Source organism: Ananas comosus, linkage group 4 (assembly GCF_001540865.1).
Source record: "Ananas comosus cultivar F153 linkage group 4, ASM154086v1, whole genome shotgun sequence".
Lineage (NCBI taxonomy): Eukaryota > Viridiplantae > Streptophyta > Magnoliopsida > Poales > Bromeliaceae > Ananas > Ananas comosus.
Genome location: NC_033624.1, coordinates 45928 through 70657, shown reverse-complemented (window position 1 = coordinate 70657; position 24730 = coordinate 45928). Strand labels below are relative to the sequence as shown.

Genomic DNA, 24730 nt, shown 5'->3' with positions numbered 1-24730 from the left:
CCCACCGCACTCAATCTTATACTAATCTAGACTCTTTGAAGCAGTCAACCCCACCAAATTTAAACCGGTCCACGCTTTGACCCACTTTAAAACTTACTTTGGTTTGTTTATGAGCCCCAGCAGAACAAATGCAAAGTATGTGGTATGAACACATACGTACAAATTAAGTGATTGATCGGCACATAACTTGTGTATGTTTGTGTGTATATATTATATATATATATATATATATATATATATATATATATATATATATATATATATATATATGTTTATGAACATCCACAACCATATGCACTTGTATGCCATGCACCTCACATATTGAAGCCATTAATTACTTGCATGTAGCCATGGCCTCTTCTTCTCTTACCACTCCCACAGCATTAATCTTCTTTAGGCCATCTCGTCTCTTCTTCCTTCTCCTGGTACTCTTAATCTCCTTCTCACGGTCTCCGTTTCCCTCCTTGGCGGAGGCTCGTTACGGTTCTTATGGCTACCCGGGCGTCTCATCGATAGTGTCCGAGGAGCTCTTCAATTCGCTCTTTCTCCACAAAGATGACAGCGCGTGTCCCGCAAGGGGATTCTACAACTACTCCTCCTTCATTCAGGCTACTCATTGCTTCCCAAAGTTTGGCAACACCGGCGACTTGGATACTCGCAAGCGTGAGATCGCTGCATTCTTTGGGCAGATCTCTCACGAGACCACCGGTATGGTATATATTGTTTGCTATCGATCTCCAGACTCCATGCGTGTGTCAACATTAATTCTCCCCAAAAAACTTCTAATGCATGCTAGCTAGAGAACAATTAATGTTTTCACCTGAATAATAAGCTAATATCGATCTCCCGACACTTGAAAAATGGATGTAATTAATTTTAACATGGGAACGCGAGGAAGGTAATAACTAGAAGAAGAGAGTTGAGGTTATTCAGACGCGCGCGAGCGAGCGAGCTAATATTGGAATTACGTACAGGAGGGTGGGCGACTGCGCCGGATGGACCATACGCGTGGGGTCTCTGCTACAAGGAGGAGGTGAATCCGCAGAGCAACTACTGCGACTCCACCGACAAAAAGTGGCCCTGCTACCCGGGCAAGTCCTACTTCGGTCGAGGGCCCATCCAACTCTCCTGGTACATAAAACTCGTGCTCAATCGTCTTCCCAAACACAATTTACATTTACAAGTTGCATATAATTAATGATCAACAACAACGGAATACTGGAATGAATGACTGGCGCTGGCGCTGCGTGCAGGAACTTCAACTACGGGCCGGCGGGTCGGGCCTTAGGCTTTGATGGGCTGAAGAACCCGGAGGTGGTGGCGAACAACTCGGTCATCGCGTTCAAGACCGCGATCTGGTTCTGGATGACCCCGCGGAAGCCCAAGCCGTCGTGCCACGACGTCATGGTGGGGCGGTTCAGGCCCACCCCTGCGGACATCCAGGCGAACCGCACCGCCGGGTTCGGGCTGGTCACCAACATCGTCAACGGCGGGCTCGAGTGCGGGATCCCCAATGATAGCCGGGTCAATGACCGGATCGGGTACTACAAGCGATACGCCCAGATACTCGGCGTGGACGTAGGCCCCAACCTAGATTGTGCTTACCAGAAGCATTACTAAATAAATAAATCAGTTGTGTGCCTTTACATTTCTATATAATACAAGCGAATGAAAAAGAATCGCCTCCCTCCATCATCCCTTCTATGCTTGAATTAGTTGTTTCTTTCTCTTTCATTCCATGGTAGTAGCGCTGCATCATAACTCATGAGTAGGACTACTGTGCTATTAGGAGCACAGCAGCCCTTATGCTCCTAAGTTCTTAACCGACCATCAAATTTGATGGGTGGTTAGGATAAAAGAGAAAAGAGAAATTGAAGAGAAATTGGGTTTCTCAATTTCTCTTCTCTTTGAATTTCTCTTCAATTTCTCTTCTCTTTTTCACCCTAACCGCCCATCAAATTTGATGGGCGGTTAAAAACTTAGGAGCACAAGGACTGCTGTACTTCTAATAGCACAGTAGCCCTACTCCATAACTCATTATCCTTTAGAGAGAAAAGAGACAACTAAATTATTCTTCATGAGTCTGCATCACTTAAAACAGCAAATTTGGAGAAAGTTCACGAAATATGTGGAAATAGGGAATCATTTTTGACTCTGAACATGCGTGATCAGGCCTAGGCCAAGCAGTAAAAAATTAGCATCAACCCACTCATTATGAAAAGTTCATGCGTTTCATTTTGGTGCTAAAGCAGAGTTAATAAGTAGACGGTAACTAAGGGTTTCTTGAACTGGAGTGTGCTCATATAATTCCCAACGTTTCCACCTTCTGGAAAGAATTGCACTTACAGCACAAAATTACCTTTTACAATACGAAATTATATTACATATTCGACAAATAGAACTTCAGTTAAGGCCACAAAGGCAATTGTTCCCCAGAGAGAGGGCGAGAGATTCTGTCACGCCTGCTGAAAAATAAAACAAAATCTATTGTTGACACACCGTGATATTCGGCTGCACTTCAGCCATGGCCCATGGAGCTATCAAGTTCGACAGCTCTACTCTTTCTCGTCCAACTTTCGCTTCAACCTAAAGAGAGCAAAATATCAGTACAAGTAACGACATCTTATCTTAATCTTTCCTCCGATGTAAATATCCCCCAATATAGTGAGGGCACTTTTCATGTGAGAGAGTGCAGAAATGGCCGAAAGGGAAGGAGACCAGAAGAGGAGAGAGTGCAGAAATGGCCAAAAGGGAAGGAGACCAGAAGAGGATTTATAACAATCGTTAGCTTGCGGTTCTTTAAGACAATGGTTCCCTTCTATTATATGGGCCATATAAAATTACTTACTAAGATAATCCACTGCCACTTCCTGCAGTTATGTTCTAGTCCTAGTTGCAAATCAAAATAATAAATTTCTCCCGATGCACACTCCAAATATATCCAAATATAACGTTAAGTATCAGTAGACTCACCGAGCATTCAGCTCCTCCCTTGCATCAAGAGCGCCAACTTCTTCATTTGATAAGATATCAACAATCGGCTCATACAAATACCAGTCCTTCCTTTTTCTGGTTGAAATAACAGAATACTATAAAATACGATTCATTCTAGATGAAGCTTTACGAATTCTTATAGAATGTTAAGCACTTTATTCTACTGAACTGTAATATACAATTCAATCTACTTGTTTCTCCCCGTACATGAAAATTCAGGCACAGGCAGCATTGAGAAGTACACAGATATGTGCACTCTGTATCTCACCCTGACAATTTTCGAACACAAAGCTTAATTTTTAAATTTTGGAAGATTCTGCTGACTCGACTTATACTGCTTATACTAAAAGCTATTTCTTACTAGTTTGCCAATCTTCCTCTACTAACAAGTTGCAATGGCCATGATATATTGATGTCCTTGATTACTGATGAAGTTTGTTATGTTCTTCATTCTCTATCTAACTGAGCCTGAGCATAATGGTTTTCTTCAAAAATATATTATCTGCTGGTCAACAGGGTCGATAGCGAATGCAGGATACTGTCGGTGTTATGGAAGACAAATTACTGAAAAAGGTATGTTACAAGGCACAGTAAAGGATCACTTGGGTTTTACTTCTTAGCCTGCGCCTACATGATCATTCAGCTTCTTTATACCACCTCCAAAATTACAACTACATTCAGTCTGAGTTCGGATAATACACTATGAATACTGGATTACACATTGCTGTAAATGACCGAGTAGGAAGTTTTGGAGGATTTATCTTACCGAATGACACTCCCTTTGCTGCCAAAATACTTCACCAAGTCCAAGGCACTGTTGCCCGGTCTGCAGCAGAAAATATAATCAATCATTTTAATTTTGCATAGAATACCAACAAAATAAGCAATATCGTTGGAGCTTGTGCCGCTAGAAAATCATCGTAAGTAGATCAGATTGCACATTCCATGGAAAGCAGAAAGACAGACAGGAATAACATTAGTGCAGAAACAGACCTATTAAAAGTATCTGCTCCTCGGCGACCTTTTTTCCCCGCTCTGGCTTCTCTTAGAGAGGAAACACTTTGAGTTGCTATCTGCAAAAGAAGAGCGAAAGCGAAGGCTAGACTGTTAATCTCTTAAATTAGGCCGCAATTCTGCCAAAAACAGCACATGCTGATTTCAATGATCTAAACATGAACGTATACAATATACACACATGCAATCTTCTGTAACAACAGGAATTACTATATCATAGCAAAATCATGATAGTAGAGTTGGACATCACGCTAGCCATACAGCCGTATTAACTTTATAACAGCAAAACCTGGCATTAAAAAGTGATAACAGGCTATTATTGAGAATAAATATGCCAAGTCAATAGTATTTGAGCCAAAATACTTATTAGCAAGCATATAAAATGCCAAAATCAGTAGATGATCGTAGAGAGAGAACACTCAAAGATTTAATGGGCTCAGTAAAGGGAAAAATTCCCAACCTCATAAAGTTGCTCCCGGATGGCCACGGCAATTGCGGGCTGTACATGTTGATCATTAAGTTAGTAAATATCCAAAAGCATGAAGTATAATGCATTTTTCAAAAAAGAATTATCACTGAATATAAAGTGGACAATTAATCTTCTTTCTTGTTGGCGAGACCCACCTCTATTTCTGCATTTACAAAAGTCGTAACAAGGGAAATCTATTTTACTCGGACGTACAGAAGACGTCCAAGGAAATATTCTTAAAAAAAAAAACGATTATTAATTTTTTGTTTACTGGAAAGTGTGCTGCGGAGATGTAAAAGGAATTTAGGTCAGGTTGTTTTCTGTAAAAGATAAATTTGCTTACCCCAACTTCAGGATCTCCAATATTCAAATCCTTGCATAAGGTCCTCGCAAATTCTTCAGGATCGCTTTCAAAGTTGCTTACGTCCTGAGATCCAGAGAACATTATGACTGATAGAGAACACAAGTAGTCCGGTCATATTATGGAAATTTGAGGAAGTTATGCATACCCATAGGAATTGATCTCTCACTACAGTATTATTAACTCTTAGGTCAATCTGCAACACGGAAACAGTTGTTGTCACCATTATACTGGATGCAATGTAGTTCCATTCTTTCAAGGCAACCGTGAGCAAGAAATTATCAATGAGATAATGAAAAGTGATAATAATAGTAATAATGACTAGAGAATAAACCTTAAGCGGCACTATCTTCTCCTTAACATGCATATCTTGTCCTTCAAAAGAACGAAACTCTGCCAGTTGAGCCTTTCACAAAAGGAAACCCAAAGAAGGTATTAGATATAAAACAACTAATGAAACGAGTACCGCTCGACGAACCGAAGTACGAAAGCAGAGAATAAAGTAGCAAGCAAATTAACTTGCATTTCTCATCGCCAGATAATTGCATCTAGTTATTCCAACTATATCAAAGATCATACAAGAAACCACCCACAGAAAAATAGGGCGAAAGTGAACCAATTAAAGGACAGAAGAAAAGGGACTGAATAGAGATGTAATGCACATACTTGGACTGACTGTACAATCTGCGTCACAAAGGTCGGAGGCAGCTTTAGATCCTTCACAGTCCTTTTCGCGAAATTGATCACTTCTGAATCAGGATCTTAGAAAGAAACAGCATGATGACAGATTTAAATATGCAGCAAATCAAATGGCCACCCAAGGCAGCAGATGATAGAGAACAGAAGAAGGCATGCAAATTAAATACGGGGACCGGCCTGATCAGCATGGCAAAAAAATAAATATAGTCTCTAAAGCAGATTGTCGGAGAAGAACAGTAAGCTAGTAAATCTCCGATAGCCGAATGGAAGTAAAATCATTGAAATTGCCTTCGCTGAGGTACAAATTTCGCACAAGAAAACATGCACTGGAAAGTTCATACTGACTAATCAATACTTCATACCATCAGGATTCCACACGAAAGCATCTTTGTACCGCTGACCGTCAACTTCGATATCCAAACGTATAGGAATAAGATTTTCCGCGGTAGGCCTAGCACAAAGATATCAACAACTGCTTCTCATTTCTAGGATAATAATGCAACGGTATCGATTTTCAACAGTTAATTAGCAATACAGATGACGAGAAATTAGTAGCCAACAGGCCAAAATCGAAACAAATACATGGCGTAAAACCCTCGTTTTCCGACCGCCCAACCAACCAAAAGAAGGGAGAGAGAGAGAGAGAGAGAGAGAGAGAGAGAGAGAAGGAAAGCAAACCCTAGAGGAAGGAGGAAAGAGAGGTGGTGAGGTGAGAGCTTATATATAGATCATGGAAGAGATATGGGAACAGAGATGGGGAGAGCTCACATTCTAAACTTGATGGGGGCTTTGGAAGACCACAGCGTCAGCGATCTCATGCCTCCCTCCTCTTTCCTGCAAATCCCCGGTCGTTCTGTTGGTTGTTAAACCCTTCTTACTTCGCCGAGTCGCTCTTCCGATCTTCTTCCTTTCAAACCCCAACACGGGATGGGACGGGACCTTTAAATCTTTAATTGCGGAGAATTCAATTAATTGGCCCGACTCAATGAGTCCCCAAGCCCGGCCCTTTTCCAGATAGGATTGGGCCTTGGCCTCGTTTGGTTGGGTTAGTGACGAACCGTCCCTTTTTCGGCTTCTCTCCTGACCCACTCTGTAGCAAAGGACGGGCCTATGATTGGGCCCATTCTCGATTAATAATTAAAAACTTGTCGTACATGATCTCATTTATGGAGCCATCTCAAGTAGTCCGATCTATTTATTCTCTTCCCTCGTTTGTCCGACATGGGCTCCGCTATGGGCCCATCTCAGTTGGTTCAATTTTGTGCGAGTAAAACCTGCAGAACTCTGGTCCCCTTTTCTGAAAATAATATATATGTATATATATATATATAAAAGCCAAACGCTTTGCGTAGTATAAATTAATGCCTCGAATTGATGCAGAGTCTCGAATTGATGCCTCGTAAGGTTAATAATAATAATAACATTACTCTTTATGTTCTTTTTATTCTTTCGATCGTTTACTGCACGCTAGTAGATTTTAGCATTGCACGTGTTTGTTATTTCCAGATTGTGTTTTTTTTTTTTTTCCCTGATAAGAATTTCGTGATAGTTTTAGTGATATAGAACACGTTAGATTGAACCTTTCTTTTTTGTTTCTTAGTGAGATTTTAGATTGGAACATTAATTTAGTAGTGGTTACAATAGAAGCAATCGATCCATCAGTTGATAATTACAATTTTTTACGAGATACGCAGATCAAATGCAATCAAAAGCTGCTTCAATTTTTTTCCCTCTGCTGAAAAGAACTGTCTCAGTAATCATCTAGCACTTAGATTATGTGGTTCCTACTGAGTTGCGTAATGATCGTCCTTCCCATCTTTGGAAGGGTCGCAAATTAAAGTTTATTGCATCAATAATAATCACATAGCGAACAGCAAAAAAAAAGAAAAAAGAAAAAAAAAAGAAGAAGAAGAAGATTGCCCTGCGTTACTCTAAATTCTCAGAAGGACCATACGAAATCCTCAGAGATGAAATTGAAAAATGAAAAGAAAGAACAAGTTGGGTCGCATAAAAGAAACCTTCAATAGCTTTATACCTTATCCTTCTATTGCCCACCGGGAGTGATGGGACAGTATCTAACAAACTTGCAGTACTCCCCAAGCTATAGACCAAGCAAAACAAAGACAATAACAACCAAAATCTCGAGATCTCTCATGCTGTATGGGCTGTACATTCTATCTATACTCCAGCTACTACTACTTGTATGTTTCTCACGCAGCTCTCAGACTGACATAACAAACAAAACTGGCGCTCGGCAGACGGACGAAGAACACTAGCTAGCATCGATCAGCTCTGGTGATCTTCAGTTTCTTCACAGTGGTCAAAAACAGCCTGTTTTCAGAAAGGACAGGAGTTAAACGGAAGAAAAACAGGCATTAGAGAAAAGAATTGATCAGCGAGCGAGCGAGCGAGCGAGCGCTTGCTTATAGGAGACATACTCCCATGGCACATCTCCAACCATCATCCAGTCTCCTTCCTTGTCTTCGTAGGTCAACACGTGATTCTTGTTGGAGACTACTTGGTCGATATCAGGAGGATCTGGATTGAAATAGTCCAATTATGGCCGATAAGTATAAATAAACATGATTCAATCAAAAGGAACATCAGAAAGCACAGCCATGTTCCTTTTTTCTTTTTTTTTTTTCTTGGACGTGCTTACATGTAATGGTAGTTTTAAACATGCGGCTAAGCGTCCCAATAAGGTCATCGTATCCGCCGTGCGCAAATAGATCGAGCTTCCTTCCAATTGGAATGCCCTCCATGTAAACCTTTACGAAAAATGTTGACGAATGCCCTCGATTTGCCTTCTCCGCGAGCGTGCTCCTAAGAAGTGGTTTGATCGGTGGCCAGTCAGATCGTTGATCCCTAAAGTGTGATGACCAACGCCCAGAAAAATATAAATTTGATGAAAAATGGAAATATTTAGACAAGGATAAAAGACAATTCGGAAAACTCGATTTTGTACGGAGCACCGGGGGCAGGGTTTCGAAGAAGGGAAGGCGGAGGAACTTGGATTCTAATTGATCAAGGCGAGCTATGAAATCGAGGAAAATTTTAAAAGCAAATAAAGAGCGATATGGATGGAAGAGAACTTTTTTAATTCAAAGAAAGTGAAAATATTAGATATACGAGATCATCAACGGCACGAATTAAAAAGAAAAAAAAAAGAAAAAAGGAATAGAACAGAAGATAATACAGAAGTCATGATACTGAAAATCAAAACAGGATGGCTCATATGACGGATTAGACACCAGGTGGATAGGTCTTGGATTTGAATTTGATCGGGAACTCAAATCAAATCAATACAAAAACGGAAGGTGAAATTCCTGTTTGATAAAGTTTTAGGATAGAGGGTGGATTTCTATCATCCTGGAGTTTAATTAGTCAATATACATAAAGAATTATCGAATTGTTAGAAAGAGCTTTGCAGCTCTCCAGAATTGTGAGGGGATGGAGAAGAATGGATGAACTTTGGACATCCTTGTATCTAAATATTAGTTGCTAAATGGAGTATGTACAACATAGGGAAAGAGGGAGGAGATGATCGAACAAGGACAATTCATATTAACTGCACAAACCTCGAATTGGACGAACTATCCAGCAGGGAGGAGGACGACAGGCTGAGTCCTAGCCTAAGATCTGTGCTCAAATCTCTTCTTCTTGGCTGTGAAAGAGAGGATGTTGTGGAGAGAACAGGGTGGCTGCTGCTGTCTATCGAAGAAGAAGGGGATTCACCCTTTCCTCCCATTGGAAATCACACACACACACACACACACACACACACACACACACACACACAGAGACAGAGAGAGACAGAAAGAGAGAGAGAGAGATTGCCAGCAGTCTTGTTTCTTATGGAAGATAGGGAGTGGGAGAGAGCAGAAATACTAAGCTGGTAGGCTGAGAGATGAAAGAGAGAGGCGGAGGGATGAGGAATAAGCAGCTTCTTTGCAGAGACAACCAGGTTCTTAACTCTCTGCTTGGTAGGCCTCATGGACACGTGGCAAAAGGGCAGCTCAAGACCGGCTTAGGCTAATCGGTTTTAGTTGGTTGCGTAATGCTGTTTTTTATATTTTCTTCCCTTGCTTTTGCTTTTTCCATCTAATTGGTGGGGAGAAGAATCCAAACTCTCTCTTTTTTTATTTTCTTTCTTTTTTTATTTATATAAGTGAAGGTTTTCGTTGCAAGTGAACATGTTGGGTGGTTATGGGTTATACTTGAGTATAGATTATTTCGGTATAGTGCCTACCATCAAATCTTTTGTGGGTAGTACTCACCCCAAATATTTTTTTTTTGTACATATTGTAATTGATGCAAAGAGTTAGTTTTTCATCCACAAAGGCCGATTGTTCCGACATATTTATGCTTAAAAATGTACTAGATTAATAGCTACAGAAATTTTTTTAGTCTGCAATAAGAATTGTAAATCTAGTTGGCAGAATTAATTGATTCAATCAACATTGAGTAGGTCACACTGCTTTAGATTTATTGTATTTGAAATATGTTCTATCTTGCAAAAAGCTCTTGTTTTCACTAAAAAAAAGTTTGGAATCAAATTCTTGACTGTTAGCAGATTACCTGCCTCTGACAGGAAATTTATCTGAGGAGATGCAATTAATTCTAACTTAATTGCAAAAGTTTCTACCATTCCTAGATATCAGGTTAAGATCAGGTTGTCTAATCATAGGCAGGGGATGTTGAAGCGAAACCTTGGATTGGAACTGTGCGCAATTTCCCACTTTTGGTACAAAGATTACAGTGGCTACAGTAGATATCGTGGTGCGTGAAAGCTATATTTAGCTGGCCAAGAGACAAGTTATAACATGTTGTCTACTGATTAAGCAGACCCAGGGGAAGCGACATTAGCTGCTAATGTTGACCCAGGCAACCATCTCGCACAGTAAATGTCGTCCGTGAGAGGTGCTTCTCATTCAATTTGGAAGACAAGCCCCTCCGATGGAAAGAGAGATTGAAACCGACTCGGTTGAATCTTGAAGCGGAACACGTTGATTCCAATCTCGCCGTCAATTCCGAATGACTTTTTGTGGCTCGAACCGCGTCACAGATCAACCGGCCTAGTCTTGTCAATCAAGATGAATCGAATTAATGCGCTAGTTAGGGCGTATAAAGAAAAGAGAAGACAAAAAGTGTTTAGGGCCTGTGATGTGGACAACCCAACAACTACTCTTTCCCCCTCCGTCCGTGCTTTTGTTTGGATTAGCATTTTGTTCAGCGGAATTAATTATATAAGGCCACATTACAATATCCATTCTGGGGCCTAGCACAAAAAGATCGAACACTAGGAACAATCTTACCTATTAAGATATAAGTAGGAAAAGCAAATTCTATGTAAAGAGCAGACAAGACAATCCGCTGCCTTTCTTTGCTATCTTGTTTCTCCCTTTTTTTTTACTCTTCACATGCGAGGAACGAAAAAAAAAAAAAAAAAAAAAAAGAAAATAAAATAAACAAAAAAAGGAAAGAGAAAGTCCCTATTGTTAAAAACTTTTCCTCAACGGAGGAACCATCCAAAATAAGTTCACCCGCAATTATGACAGTCAATTAGTCTCTAAGGGCCCAATAGCCTGGCGACACTTCAGTACGTAAATTTTTTTTTTTTTTTTTTGAGAGAAATGTAGCATACTATCCGCTTCATTTATTAAGAAAGTGAATTAAGTTACAGGAGTGAGATATCGCTAACTACAGATGTAAATTAAACTTCAGTACGTAAAGTTAAATTTTATTTTGTTATATTCTACATGTGCACTTAACTATCGACACACTAACTGCTCGATTCTCACGTGCAAATGAGATGCTGCATGTTTAATACGCAGGCTCCTCTAAAACTTATTAAGAAAAGATTAGAACGGGATTAGAAATAGTTATAATATTCAGTTAGTCGGCTGTGGACGTTGAAATGGACCGCCATAAACGGATCAGCTAGTCTAGAACAAATGAAAAGATGGTTTGTACGAAGTGGAAAAAAGGAGCCAACACAAGAAGCTTTATAGAAACAAAGGCTCTTTTTTTTTTCTTTTTTTTATTTTTAATGGCATATGACTTTGTAGAAAGAAAGGAGGAAGAGTACAATTAATGTTATACTCCAGAGAAGAGGAAGAGACAGAGTGTGCTGTGTGCATGGGGTTTGGAGTTTTGGAATAAAGAAAGTCTGGGGAGGGGGTATGCTTTAGAAGCTTTGGTTTAGTAAAAGGCTGGATTGTTTAAAGTAACGCACAATCCTCTCAAAAGAAAGACATGAGGACTACTTCAGGGGGACATGCAATCAACTATATCCACAGGTTCTAGAAGGGAGGGACAGGGAAAAAAAAAAAAAAAAAAGGTTACCGACAACTGCTTACTTATTAGACCACCTCCTTTCTCTCTTTCTCTCTCTCTCTCCCTCTAGTGTCCACTGTCCAGAAATTTCAAAGCAATTAGGTAAATCTAATTAGCTTTTGTTTGTGTCGCTTGGTGGTTAATTAAGACGTCAAAAGTGTAACGGATCGTTTTGCGAATGTCATGAGCGTTTCTTTGCTTCCAAGTTCTCATGACAACTGTCCGGTCACCAGACGATGCAAGTTATATATTCGACCATCAAGTATCAACTATACATGATTTCCAAATAAACTAGAAAAGAAGAAAAATAAGAAGAAGCCGAAAAAAAAAAAGAAGTATATATATAACATGATGGACAAAGCAAAAGCAAGTAACTCTGGCAGCGGTAGCATCAAATACTATGAAATTTATTGATCATAAAAAAGGCCGGACTGAGATTAAGTAGTAGTTTAAGAATTAAATTCTCGTACCTAATTTATTCGAGGGAGCAACCGGCCCTATCTTTCTCCTAAAGAAATGGAAAACAGAAGAAGTTGGAGGGGACAAATTAATTATAAAAATAAAAAATAAAAACAAGAAGGAATGTTGCTTCCTTGGGGCCTCGTTCTCTTGGTCCAATGTCCAATACTAATGCGTTCTCGCTTTGTGTACAATTCAAGCATTGAAAATTGTTGGGATGTATGCATGCATGCATGCTTCACCACGTTTTGGATCGCCCCAGAATCCTTCAATCACCAAGACACCAACTCAAAGACAAAAAGTCAGATTAATAAGATCGAGTGTAACCAACGAATAATTAAGGCACGAATTTTAATTTTTTAGAGTTCTGGATCAATTAGCTAGCCTTTTGGATGGTCATTAGTGGTATATATATCTGAACATTGGATGTGGTAAAAGGGAATGATGCCTAGCTAAACGAACCAATCATTATTCTGCGGATCTTAATTAACTAACATCGAATGCGGTTTCGCAATCGCCTCGATAAAATGTGGGTACAATTAATGTGCCCGTTAAAAAAATTGTGTACAATGTATGCGGGGACACCACGAGGGAGCTAGGGAGCGAAATGCAATTATGCAATGGCCTCGTAGGTGTCTGTCCATCTATTATAGGAACGGGTCGACCCAAGTCCCCGAGGGCGACGGGTCCACCAGATCAAAGTGAAATCCCCACGTCTCATCACTTTGCCTCTCCTCTTCCATACATAGTGCTGCTCCATTTTCAACAGCTCGGCAAAACCTTTCACAAGCTCAACGTGCAAGGATCGAGGCAAATTAATTAGAAGCAACTAAATATATAGTTTTATTTATTTATTTATATCATCCCGCTGTTACAAGTTGTTAGAAGCTGCTAATTCCGAGGGAACGCAATCATGGTGTCCGATTTAATTCAGCCTTCCCACCAATCCACCACCATAGCGCGCACCGCTCTGAAGAAAAAGAATAAAAATCGAACATTTGAGTGGTGGTGGGCCCAAACAGGGGGCAAGGATCCAAATTCCTTGGGCGCTACTTGGCTACCCTTGCCGCGTATCCCCTTGACAATGTTCGGACCTCTTTTTTTTTCTTTTTTTTTTTTTAGTTTTTTTTTTATCGTTTATTCCCTTTCCCCGTATTCCCTGGCCCGGTCCAAACTTTCGGGCCGTGCTGGGCCACTATCTTTGAGCTCAAAGGCCCGGAATGGCCCGGTCTGCCTGAGTTGTGCAGGGCCGAGTGGAGGCCCACAGAACGACCCGTTTAGGCCCAGCAGAGCCAGTACGGCCCCAATTCTAAGACCCCAGGCATCTTGGGCCATTTTTCCAGACAAACAGGCCTGGGAAGTGATAGGAGTTTGTTGACTTGCGGTTCTATTCTATAAGATAATAATATAATTTAACGAAAAGCATTACATGAAATTAAATTGACTAGCGGTTTTGCTTCTTCGGCTGTCTGCCTGGGGAGCAAACAAAGAGTAAGTAAGGCACGCAGCTTAGACTTAACAGGCTTCGCCAAAATTAGCCCACATCATTATGCGAATTATTATTTCTCGTCTATTGGCTATTGCCAAAGAAAAAGAAATGCCAATTGCCAAATAAAACGGATGTTCGATTGAATTTGACGGCCGAATCATGGATATTTTTAGGCCCCCTCTTCGCTCGCACAGCTGCTCCGTGCGCCTCCTCAGCATATCCCCCCCNCCTCTTCCACGGTGATCAACGAATGCTGGACGGGGCCGAGGGAGAGGACAGCAGAGGAGAACTTAACTTAAAATTGGAGTCTCCGACTCCAATTCAATGAGGCCCAACAGAAATTGGGCTTGGCACATATGCAACAGCTCGTTTGCTAATGTTTAGTAAATAGACCACAATTGGGCCTGGAAGCCCGACTGTACTTCTAACTCGAGCTTGATTTAATTAAAACACATTATTTTTTAGCTTAACCGTAAAAGAGTTTAAGCTGGAAGTAACTTACTAGCACAAATGGGATGTATTTTCCTAGTACTAAAAGCGACCGTTTTGTGAGATACAATAGTTTAGAAATTGTGTTTACAGCTTGCATCAGTGCATCCCAATATATATATATATATATACAAGGGGAAAAAAAAAACTGCACCAGCAAAGGTCAAAAAATAACGTAGACTAATAGGCCCATCAGGACTCGGATCGAAACGTGAACCCCCTAGTTACCTCTAAATGGCATGGCTCATCTATTCCGTATGAGTATACATCTTAACATATATTGTGGGTAACTGATCGTCCCTGACATAAATCGTAAAAAATTTAATACTTGGTAAATTAATTTATATGTTCAGCTAAATTTATTTTTTTAAAAAATAAATTAGGTGGATAACATGTTATTTTTTCTTTCTAAAAAAATATATATATTGTGGGTAAAGCGCGCGCATATAGAAAGGGATCAGTGCCGCCTCTTTTTTTGTTTTTTTTTCACTCAGCACATCAATTTTAAAATGTGCGATTGGATTCTATTTAAAAAATAAATTCAGTATTTTAACTTGTAATTTGTTTTCATATGCGGATAATGTGGCGAATGAAGCAATTGACACCGTGCTTCTTGAACGCCGTTGTCTCCTTCCACTCCAGTCAGTTTCGGCCCCACTAATAAATATGCGCCTAACAGTCCCCACATCCTTTATTTCTCTCTCTCTCTCTCTATTTATATATTTTGCTTATTCCCTGCATGATCGAATATGTAACTACAACAATATATATATATATATATATATATATATATATATATATATAGGGTCCGGCTACTATACTATTATGAATATGATTACCGTCGTACTCATAAATTGTTTTCGATGATAGAGCTTCCAAATCGACGATCCACACCGTTAAATGTTATTTACAGCATTTAAAACTTTTAGAAATCAAATTTTATAATTTTTCGACATCATTTACCTTACGATCAAGAGGTCACAAATTTGACAATTTTTAACGGCCGGTATGGAATACTCGCTAGTTTAACGGTGTAAAAGAATCGAAATTTGTTGAATTTTTGATAGAAAATTCTATTCACTATATAGATAAAGATCAATAACTCCGATCTTGAATTGAAGGATCCGATCATCCTTTTTTAGGACGTCGTTCGATTTTGACTGTTCATTTTATGCCCACTTGATAGACTTTATTATGATTTCGAAAATTTACGAAATTTATTTTCTAGAAGTTTNTTATATATATATATATATATATATATAATTGAGCTAGAATATTTTTAGAAGTATATTACTCTCTTGGTGCTTCTAGTCTTTGGATCAAATACTATTGCATCTACCGCCACCTACCATCATCATCCAAACCTTATATTTTTCCATCCAAGTATTAAAAATTCAAAAGTACCAACCTCTTGATACTTTTGAAAATATTTTAGCTCAACTATATATATATATATATGATAATCAAGACCATGTGCAAGTAATGCAAAAACCTTCGCTTTTTTGATGAAACAAAGACTTTCCACTTTCTACATACTTTTTTATTTTATACCCGAGATCTTTATATATTGATCCGTGTTGTGATAGCTGAGTGACATGCGTATATGAGTTTGCTTAATTTGGTGTAAGTTACTCAATTATATGCACTGATGCACGGCGTTTATTAGTTAATTAGATGATATCTCTTTATATTTAATTTAATACATCATCTTTTCAGTCTTTAGGATTCGTTAATGTTTAGGCACAGAAGGAAAAATTCTTCCTAGCTTCTTAAGGAAAAAGGGAAAAGTTTATGCACATTAATCATGCATGCGAAAGCATCGATTGATCTCAGTGGATTCCCAACCTATGATATTTTTCGATAATGGGGAATTAATCCTGCAGTTAATGAGAGGCTATTGATGCCTTCCCTATTGCGATATTCTTGTGCGGCTGTGCTATATAGAATCAAATATTAGCCAGCTATATATACACAACTCGATGTATGGACCACCCATATACACGATGATAAAAGAGCATTTGTTCTACTATACTTATGTTTAAGTTTGTGAGGACATTGTTATGCGAACGTAATAGAATTAGATACGCATTCTCTTTGGATACAGCAGGACCAACTATACACATCTTTAATTTGGGAGCACAAAATCGACAATGCAGGTTTGGGCCAAACCGCGCGAGAAATGTACTCCCAGATGAATTAATATTCATCGATCTTATAAAAACTTGGGCTCTCACCTGACCACCCACTGAAATGCAAACTAATCATTAGTTGGCCGGCCCCCAAGAGTGGATTAAGGGATTAGTGTGTTGGATCAAATTGATTTATTTAATTGGTGGGGTGTGCTTCTAGTTAATTTGGCAAGGTACGTGCGAAGTATAACTAGGTACGTACCACTTGTACTTATTCCGTATCTATCACACGTTCAATTGGATAGGCACAGTTCAAAGTACGAAGAGCAGTACTGCTGCCCCCTTTACAATACTCTACTACTCCTCCCTCGAGGGACATTGCACTATTGGACGCATAAACCTGTAATGACGTCAATCCTTATCAATCGATTGGGACGCGCGCGCAAACGAGCACCGGCCGCAACAGCAAGGAAAATTGACCAATCGAGTCAGACACAGAGCGTCATACTTCTTTTTCTTGTGATGATTTAGGAGTTTCTTTCTCTGAGGGTGCGGGCCTATTGACTAATATTCTATTCGGTTTACTTTTGAATGAAAGTAGCTATAAAGCCCAATCAACTGTCGATTCAAAAGGCGACATAGTCGTATGGGTGGGGTGTTTGTGGGAAGCTGCCTTGAATATGAGGAATTCCTACAATAGAAAAATGGAACAAAGGCAAAGTCCATCGCATGGCTGGCAGTATAGTAGCCTCTACGTACACTTAATTTGTTCGTCGCTGGAGCACTTGAACGGAACGGCAAACGCGCGGTGCGCTTGCCATGCATGCCCCTCCCTCGGGCCTCGGCGGTTTGCGCCGTCTATATGGGTCACTCGAGGAAAGATTTCCATGCTTTTGGGTGGACACCTAATGCCATGAATATTAGTGACTGCATTTTACCATGGGGGCAGAAGCCTCTCTGTGATTCCGATATTGCACAGAATAAGTTACAAAGCCGACCGTCCCTAGAGCAAGTGGAAAAAAGATTTGGTGGTTAATTGGTATTCGAAACCTAAGTTCGAATTCTAGTTGATTCACATTTCCAGTTAAGTTTATTTCTAACTAAAATAAATAAAGCGGGTAGCGTGCTACCTATCTCTCAAAAAAAAAAAAAAATTACAAAGCCGACCACACTTTGTCGAAATATTTATTACTCATAAACAATATCTTTTTCAAATGAAATTGATATTGCTAGAGCAAAAAAATTCGAATATAATTAAATACAATGTATGTGCTTAATTTTGGCAGTAGCAAATATTGTTGCTATGATAATATCAATTCTCTTTTCAAAACCATATATTACTCATAAGTATTTTATAATTTTATTTTATTGTAACGTATTAGGAAAGAAATCCTCACTTCTAGTACGTAACGTACTGGGGCAAAAAAAACAATGTGCGGGACTGGAATCACACTCTCTCCCTATATATTTTAGTCCTATTAAAATATTCTTAAACAAGGGCAACTAATATATGTAGTTTCTTTGAGGTCTCTATGAAAACATCAAGGCTTAGATTTTGGTTGATTAGTAGGAAGCAAGGTCTAATAATGGCCAGCTTTTAATCATATAATAATAATAATATGTTATTAAACAGCAAGTGAATAAGTGGTGTCTGTAAACTTATCCGTACTATCTAATTAATTATTTTATTTTGTGGCCCGTCTCGAACATGTCGTTGTCACTCCAAATATATATATATATATAGAGAGAGAGAGAGAGAAAGAGAGTAGGGCTACTATACTATTATGAGTAGTGGGCTCTTAGTACTCATAAATTGTTTTCGATGATGGAGTTTCCGAATCGACGATCCACTCCGTTAAATATGATGTAGAGTATTTGAAACTTCTAGAAAATAAATTTCGTAATTTTTCGAAATCATAATAAAGTCCATCAAGTGGGCATAAAATGAATGGTCAAAATCGAACGACGTCCTAAAAATGGATGATCGGATCCTTTAATTTAAGATCGGAGTTATTGATTTTTATCTAGGTAGTTAATAGAATTTTCTATCAAAATTTCAACCTATTCCGATTCTTTTCTACCGTTAAACTAGCAAGTATTCCATACCGGCCGTTAAAAATTGTCAATTTTGTGAGCTTTTGATTGTAAGGTAAATGATGTCGAAAAATTATGAAATTTAATTTCTAATAGTTTTAAATGCTCTAGATAACGTTTAACGGTGTGGATTGTCGTTTCGAAAGCTCTATCATCGAAAACAACTTATGAGTATGAGGGTGATCGTACTCATAAGAGTATAGTAGCCGGACTCTATATATATATATATATATATAATTGAGCTAGAATACTTTTAGAAGTACCAACTCTTTAGTGCTTTTAAGTTTCTAGCCCTTAGATCTACTCCTTAATTACTAATACTTCTTGAATCAAACAATATTCTACCTACCATCTCCTACCATCATCATTTAAACCCTACATCTCTCCATTCAATAATTAAAAACTCGAAAACATCACCCTCTTGGTGCTTTTGAGAGTATTCTAGTTCAACTCTTTCTCTCTCCCTCTATATATATATATATATGTGAGTACGTAGCAGGACAAACTAATTATACTTTCAAATTGATTTAATGGACGCTCTAAACAATCAACCCTTTTTTTATTTTTCTTTTGCGGGGGGAAATAATCTATCCTTGGTGGGGATTTAAAAGGTAGTTAAGACTGTTGATTAGCTTAATAGAAGTCGATCTCATTCTTTAATCTTTAATCCCCCAATGATGAGGGGTACATAAAGGAATGGAGCAGCACCACATATTTTAGGTAACATTTTGGCGAGCCAAAGGTTGGACAGCAGAGGGTAAGGAGATAGGAGGACCTCTTAGATTTATTAATAGCTGTGGGCCACAATTCACTCTTTGGAACGAGGACACTGTACCTTATCCCTTCTCACTCCAGGATTCTCTGCAGGCGCAACCAACCAACGCGCTCAGAAGTTATGAGCCAGATCAAGTGCACCACAGCTGCAGACCAGGATCCTTTCAGAGTTTTTTTTTATTTTTCTGAAATAAATTTCTGAAAAAATATTTATTTTCAGATCTGCGTGCAGGAGATTGGTTCATGGTGGACCAACCATTGGCAAGAATGTCCCCCATCAGTGTCGATTAGATGGGAACCTCTGTTTGGTCCTCGGCCAATAATTCCTGTAGCCGAGTAAAGAAGAATAATATATTGAAAAAATATATATACATTTACAGGGGATAGAATTCATAGGCATGCAAATGGATTTGAATTGGGAGGGCTCCCACTTCGACTCGCTCCGAATAAAACAGTAAGTTAAAATCAAAAGCATGAAAAATATAACTCGTACTAAATCCGCTCCGATCTATTAAAAAAAAATAAAGAATACTTTTTTTTACTTTGATCCGTATCTATCTATCAAAAGTTCTATAAAACTCTCTAATTCGCCCTGAATATACAGTGGTAAATGAGGATTACGAATAAAAAAAAAAATTAATTGGCTTTCAATCCGTTCTAATCCGACAAAAAAAAACTAGGATGGGAAATGATAACTCTTCCGACCTCCCGATCTGGCCCGTTTTCATCGACATGAGAAATCTTTTACCGTGTATTGGGCGTCAGACAAGCGCCTTTGTATTTCTTGCTTTTTAGGCATGTAACATCTTAACACCGCAACTGATCTGCTGTATCTTACGCTTCGAGTGCTTGCTCGCTCTCTCTCTCTCTCTCTCTCTCTCTCTCCCCGTTTTGGTTTTGGGATCAAACGCTCCCTCGAAAATGGCTACTGAGCTTTAATAATAATGATGATGATGATGATGATGATGATGATGATGATAATTTGGGCGGTGAGGTTTGATAGGGTGCATACTCTGTACGGTTCATGTTGCTTTTCCTGATGTTCGGCTGCGGAAGTTGTTGTCCGACGCGTTTGGGAGAAGTAGAAGCCCCCAAGTGGCCTGTTTCTCTCTGTTTTTCGACTCCTCTTGCGATTTTTTGGTTCTTTTGGTGATGGGTTTCGGAGATTGTCCCTAAAGGAGGTCGCTTTATAACGCTGTTCCCTTCATTCATCCGGTTCAGAAGCTTTATGGTTCCGGATGAAGCGTTCCTGTAAGCGGTGTTTATGTTTGGAGCCCATTTGCCATACCTGGATATCATTTTGTTGATCTTATTAGTGATTTCTCTGTACCTATGAGTCACTATATATAAGCTGCAACTTTTTTAGTGATAAGAATAAGGTGCTACTAGTACTCCACTCCCCATTTGTTTTTAAAGAATCTAACTTTTTGTTTCTGTTAAAATGGTTTAGATTGAACGAAAAGGGGCAGCTTTGCGAAAAGGAATGCCCACTTTCTACTCTGTTTCAGAAATTTTTGCTGAGGTCAAGCACACTGGTGTGGATAGAACGCGGCCAGTTTTAAGGATTTTTGCGAATTAAACATTCAAAATTTTCCTTTCAGGTCCCTGTCTATTTCCGGCTCTTTTCGGGTAAAAATTTTTATCTCCGTTAAGCTGTGCCACTTTCTGACTGAATTCCATCGGGCAGCAGCAGCTAAAGTAAAGCTCGATCCTACTCGTCAATACAAAAGATGACCAACAATAGCTCGTCCGATCGTTCATCCTTCATGTGAGTACAATTCGCGCATTTGTGCCGTCTTTCCATTTATCTTGTTCTTCCGTAATCCTATTCTTAGATCGTATAAATATATATATATATATATATATTATTGTTTTCTGCGGAGTTACAGGCCTGATAATGACTTTGTCGAGCTGTTGTGGGAGGACGGTCAGATCGTGATGCAGGGGCAGTCCAGCAGGCCCAAAAGAAGCTTTGTTCCCACTCCCTTCAACCCCTCCTACAACAACAGATTCCAAGACAAGGATATCAAAAATGAGATCTTGCCGAAGCAGCTCAATCATTTCGAATCAGGCGATCCTACGGTCCGTCATGACTTCTTCACTTCTGATCCTCTCAATGATAAAGATGACGACGATGATGATTCTGTCCCGTGGATCAACTACCCCATGGTTGATGACTCTCTGTCTAACGATTTCTGCTCGGAGTTTCTAGCTGAATTCTCAGGGCTTAATCCGAACAATGTATCTATCTCTCACAATACCGACCAGATTGTTAGAGGTTCGAGCAGCATGGAGAACAATCATGCTCCTTCGAAAGCTGTTATAGGAGGGTCAGGTGGTTTTACAAGTAGGAGCGGCCAGCTACTCGAGTCGTCTCAGCAACACCTGAACTCAGGTCATGCTGTGAAGTCCAAAGCAACTGATTTTGGCACCGCAAGTAGCATTGTGACCCACTCTAGAATGCCGCAACCGAGCGGCACTTCGCCTCTGCTGAACTTCTCCCATTTCTCAAGGCCCGTTTCTCTCGCCAAAGCCAATCTAGAGAGCATGGAGAGATTGAGAAGCAATGAGAAGGCATTCACTGCACCAACTAGCTCCAATCCTCCAGAGTCTACATTAATCCAATCTACAGGTGGCTTTAAAGAGTTGAGACCATCATCAGCAAATACTCCAAAAGAAATGGTCTCACTCGAGCATACGCAGGCTCTTTGTCAGCAAGAGATGCCCAGAAAAAATAATAATCACACTGCAGTGGCGAATAGTAATTGCATTAATCAGCAGGGTTCAGGTTTTGCACCTCAAAAGGGTCCTGAAACAATTGTTGCATCTTCCTCTGTATGTTCTGGCAATAGTGCTGGGGCGGCATCTGATGATCCTAAACATGGATTGAAGAGGAAGGATTGCGAGGGAGAGGATTCTGGTAATCATAGCGAAGTAAGTGACAAGAAATTAGAAAATATACTGTATTTAATTGATCAACTTTTTCTTTATCGACTATGTGCTTCAAAATTCTTTGATGTCTATATAGGATGTTGAAGATGAATCTGTGGGGCTAAAAAGACCTGCTAATGTTCGAGCCACAAAGGCTAAGAGGACTCGTGCTGCTGAAGTGCATAATTTGTCAGAAAGGGTGAGTGCATAATGCAATTAACTACGTTCCTACTAATTCTTCTTTCTCTTAGTCTGGTGTGGAAAGCTCTAACAACTGGTTTCTTCGCTGACACGCAGCGGCGTAGGGACAGAATCAATGAGAAGATGCGTGCATTGCAAGAACTAATACCAAACTGTAACAAGGTATCCTTATGTTTCAGCAGCCTCTTACTTGTCAAAGTTTCTTGTGCAGCTTGGGATATGGTAAAGATTTTGCCTAACATCAAATACACTTTATAAGGTGGATAAAGCTTCAATGCTCGATGAGGCGATTGAGTATCTCAAAACCCTTCAGCTTCAAGTTCAGGTAATATCTTTGCCTTCCATTAAGAAATGTCTTGCCTAGCTTGTTTATAAATCTATCTTCCCTAACTAAAATTTTGTATTCTTCTTACACAGATGATGTCAATGGGCGGTAGTCTATGCATGCCTCCGATGATGCTACCTCCTGGGATGCAACAGATGCACTTGCCATCCATGGCTCCTCATTATGCCCAAATGGGTGTTGGCATGGGACTGAACGTTAGATTGGGATACGGAATAGGTCCGCTTGACATGAGTAGTTCTCCAAATTGCCCTTTAATTCCAGTCCCACCGATACACTGTGGGACACAGTTCCCTTGCCCCACAGTTCCAGGAGCTCAAGTTCGGCCTGCAATGGCTGGACCTGGCAATCTCCCAATGTTTGCAATACCTGGACTGGGGGCAATTCCATCCGCGGTGCCCCGTATTGTGCCACAATTAGGTTCTTTTTCTGGCCTTGCTGTAATGGCTAATCCAGTACCTGTACCTGCATCAGATACAACTACTCCATTGAACTGTAAAGAACATCGGGAGCATAGCATGAACTTGGAGCGTAAAAAGAGTTCCAGTGATTCGCAGGTTCAGACTCCAGCTCGTTGCTTGCTCATTTTGCTTCAACTTGATTTACTTATACTGAAACCAATCTCTTAAATTAATTTGTTTTTCATCATCTGTGGACCATCTTCAGTGTTTCTGTACAAATGCTTGTATGATCTTGTGTTCTGTTTTCCCATATTAATAATCAAATAATGGTTTTCATACTGCTGGGGACAGAAAACACCTTTTGCACCATCTGCCTTGGCTCAAAGTAATCAGACGCTGCACAGTAGTGGAAGTGGAGGTGCTAATTCCGGTAACCAAAATGGAACTTGACTAACCAGGGTAACAAAGTAAGCGGCATTCAAATTGTGCTATTGGGTTATACTTAACTAAATCATGCCATGCCCCGTCAATATATTTCCTCTGTTGCAGGTTATGGTTGAGGCATCCTCCTTTTGATGGTTTTTGTGCAGCTTGTCAAAGTTGCACACTATTTGGGAGAATTTTGTATACTAGACTGCTCTCTGAACTTTGAATGGCCATATGATCTCCACGAACACGATGGCCTGGGCTTTGACTTCTGCGCCATTTGCGCCAAAGCTGTGCAAGCAGAGGATTTTGGGATGCTTGGAGGTTGTATAAATTTTTAGACAGTTTCAGGCTGCATGTTATGTAAATGACAGAGATCAAATGGTTTGAGAGTGCAACCTTGGCTGGCAGTCCCCGTTTCGTAATAAAGGATAAATCCTTTTCAAGTTTTGTTATTGTAATTTAGTAAACTGTTATTTGACGTACTTTCTCTTCATATTGTTTGTTGCTCATCACCTTCTTCAGTTATCGATCGGCTTTCTTCTTCTTCTTTTTCTCCCTTCCGTTTTCTTTTTCCCATCTACTGTTTTTTCCCCCTCCTTTGTCGGAGTAGGCTTGACTTCAACCTATGCTCCTAGGCTCTTATAGTAATAATGTTTTTATTTCGGTGGCTAATCTATCAATATTATTACTGTTGATGGACACAGTTGCCAGTTCGTGTAGTGGCTGTTTCTTTGTTTTGAGGTATTCTCCATTTAGCAATCGAGGTTGGAGCAAGTCGCTCCCTTTCTCCTACGGTGAATCACTTTGGGTTTTCTTTTCCTGAACAACACATTTAGAGCAGATAAATCTGTTGAACAGATCATGTTCTACTCGATCATACAAAGATTTACTGTTCTGACGCATTGTTTTCGCAGCTGAGTTATTTTTATTCTAAAAGATTGGACTTTATTGATTTCTGTTCTTATTTTGGTAACTCTGTTATTTATATATATATATATATATATATATATATATATATATATATATATATATATATATACAGGCCATGGCTATTTACTAATTATGAGTATGGGAGCCATCGTACTCATAAGTGTTTCAATGATGAAGCTTCCGAATCG

At 39.6% G+C, this 24730-nt stretch overlaps 4 protein-coding genes across 12 annotated transcripts; 2 read left to right on the top strand and 2 right to left on the bottom strand.

The window, feature by feature from the left end:
• Nucleotides 282-1692, top strand: LOC109708595 (chitinase 10-like). Its single transcript, XM_020230406.1, has 3 exons — nt 282-708; nt 975-1131; nt 1254-1692. Exons 1-3 carry the CDS (start codon nt 303-305, stop codon nt 1618-1620), a joined length of 930 nt encoding a protein of 309 aa, XP_020085995.1. The 5' UTR covers nt 282-302; the 3' UTR covers nt 1621-1692.
• Nucleotides 2274-6466, bottom strand: LOC109708381 (chromatin structure-remodeling complex protein BSH). Of its 2 annotated transcripts, XM_020230091.1 has the most exons (11): nt 6306-6466; nt 5900-5988; nt 5505-5599; nt 5173-5244; nt 4987-5034; nt 4821-4904; nt 4469-4507; nt 3988-4067; nt 3761-3820; nt 2974-3069; nt 2274-2586 (listed from the first exon to the last, which is right to left on the bottom strand). In XM_020230091.1, the coding sequence occupies exons 1-11, from the start codon at nt 6353-6355 to the stop codon at nt 2556-2558; spliced, it is 744 nt and encodes a 247-aa protein (XP_020085680.1). In that variant the 5' UTR covers nt 6356-6466; the 3' UTR covers nt 2274-2555. The 2 variants fall into 2 exon arrangements, with proteins under 2 accessions (XP_020085680.1, XP_020085681.1); XM_020230092.1 differs by lacking the exon at nt 2274-2586 and having other exon boundaries at nt 2970-3069.
• Nucleotides 7464-9488, bottom strand: LOC109708445 (auxin-responsive protein IAA4). 2 transcript variants are annotated; one of them, XM_020230192.1, is made up of 4 exons: nt 9116-9488; nt 8197-8360; nt 7976-8075; nt 7464-7868 (listed from the first exon to the last, which is right to left on the bottom strand). In XM_020230192.1, exons 1-4 carry the CDS (start codon nt 9283-9285, stop codon nt 7814-7816), a joined length of 489 nt encoding a protein of 162 aa, XP_020085781.1. In that variant the 5' UTR covers nt 9286-9488; the 3' UTR covers nt 7464-7813. The 2 variants fall into 2 exon arrangements, with proteins under 2 accessions (XP_020085781.1, XP_020085780.1); XM_020230191.1 differs by having other exon boundaries at nt 8197-8402; nt 9116-9486.
• Nucleotides 19405-24168, top strand: LOC109709185 (transcription factor PIF3-like). Of its 7 annotated transcripts, none has more exons than XM_020231282.1 (10): nt 19943-20558; nt 20758-21075; nt 21197-22241; nt 22336-22437; nt 22536-22601; nt 22699-22764; nt 22857-23001; nt 23257-23339; nt 23535-23650; nt 23733-24168. In XM_020231282.1, exons 2-9 carry the CDS (start codon nt 21038-21040, stop codon nt 23631-23633), a joined length of 1644 nt encoding a protein of 547 aa, XP_020086871.1. In that variant the 5' UTR covers nt 19943-20558; nt 20758-21037; the 3' UTR covers nt 23634-23650; nt 23733-24168. The 7 variants fall into 7 exon arrangements, with proteins under 7 accessions (XP_020086869.1, XP_020086871.1, XP_020086867.1 ...); XM_020231278.1 differs by having other exon boundaries at nt 19945-20558; nt 20758-20829; nt 20909-21075; nt 22857-23339; XM_020231279.1 differs by having other exon boundaries at nt 19945-20558; nt 20758-20908; nt 20998-21075; nt 22857-23339.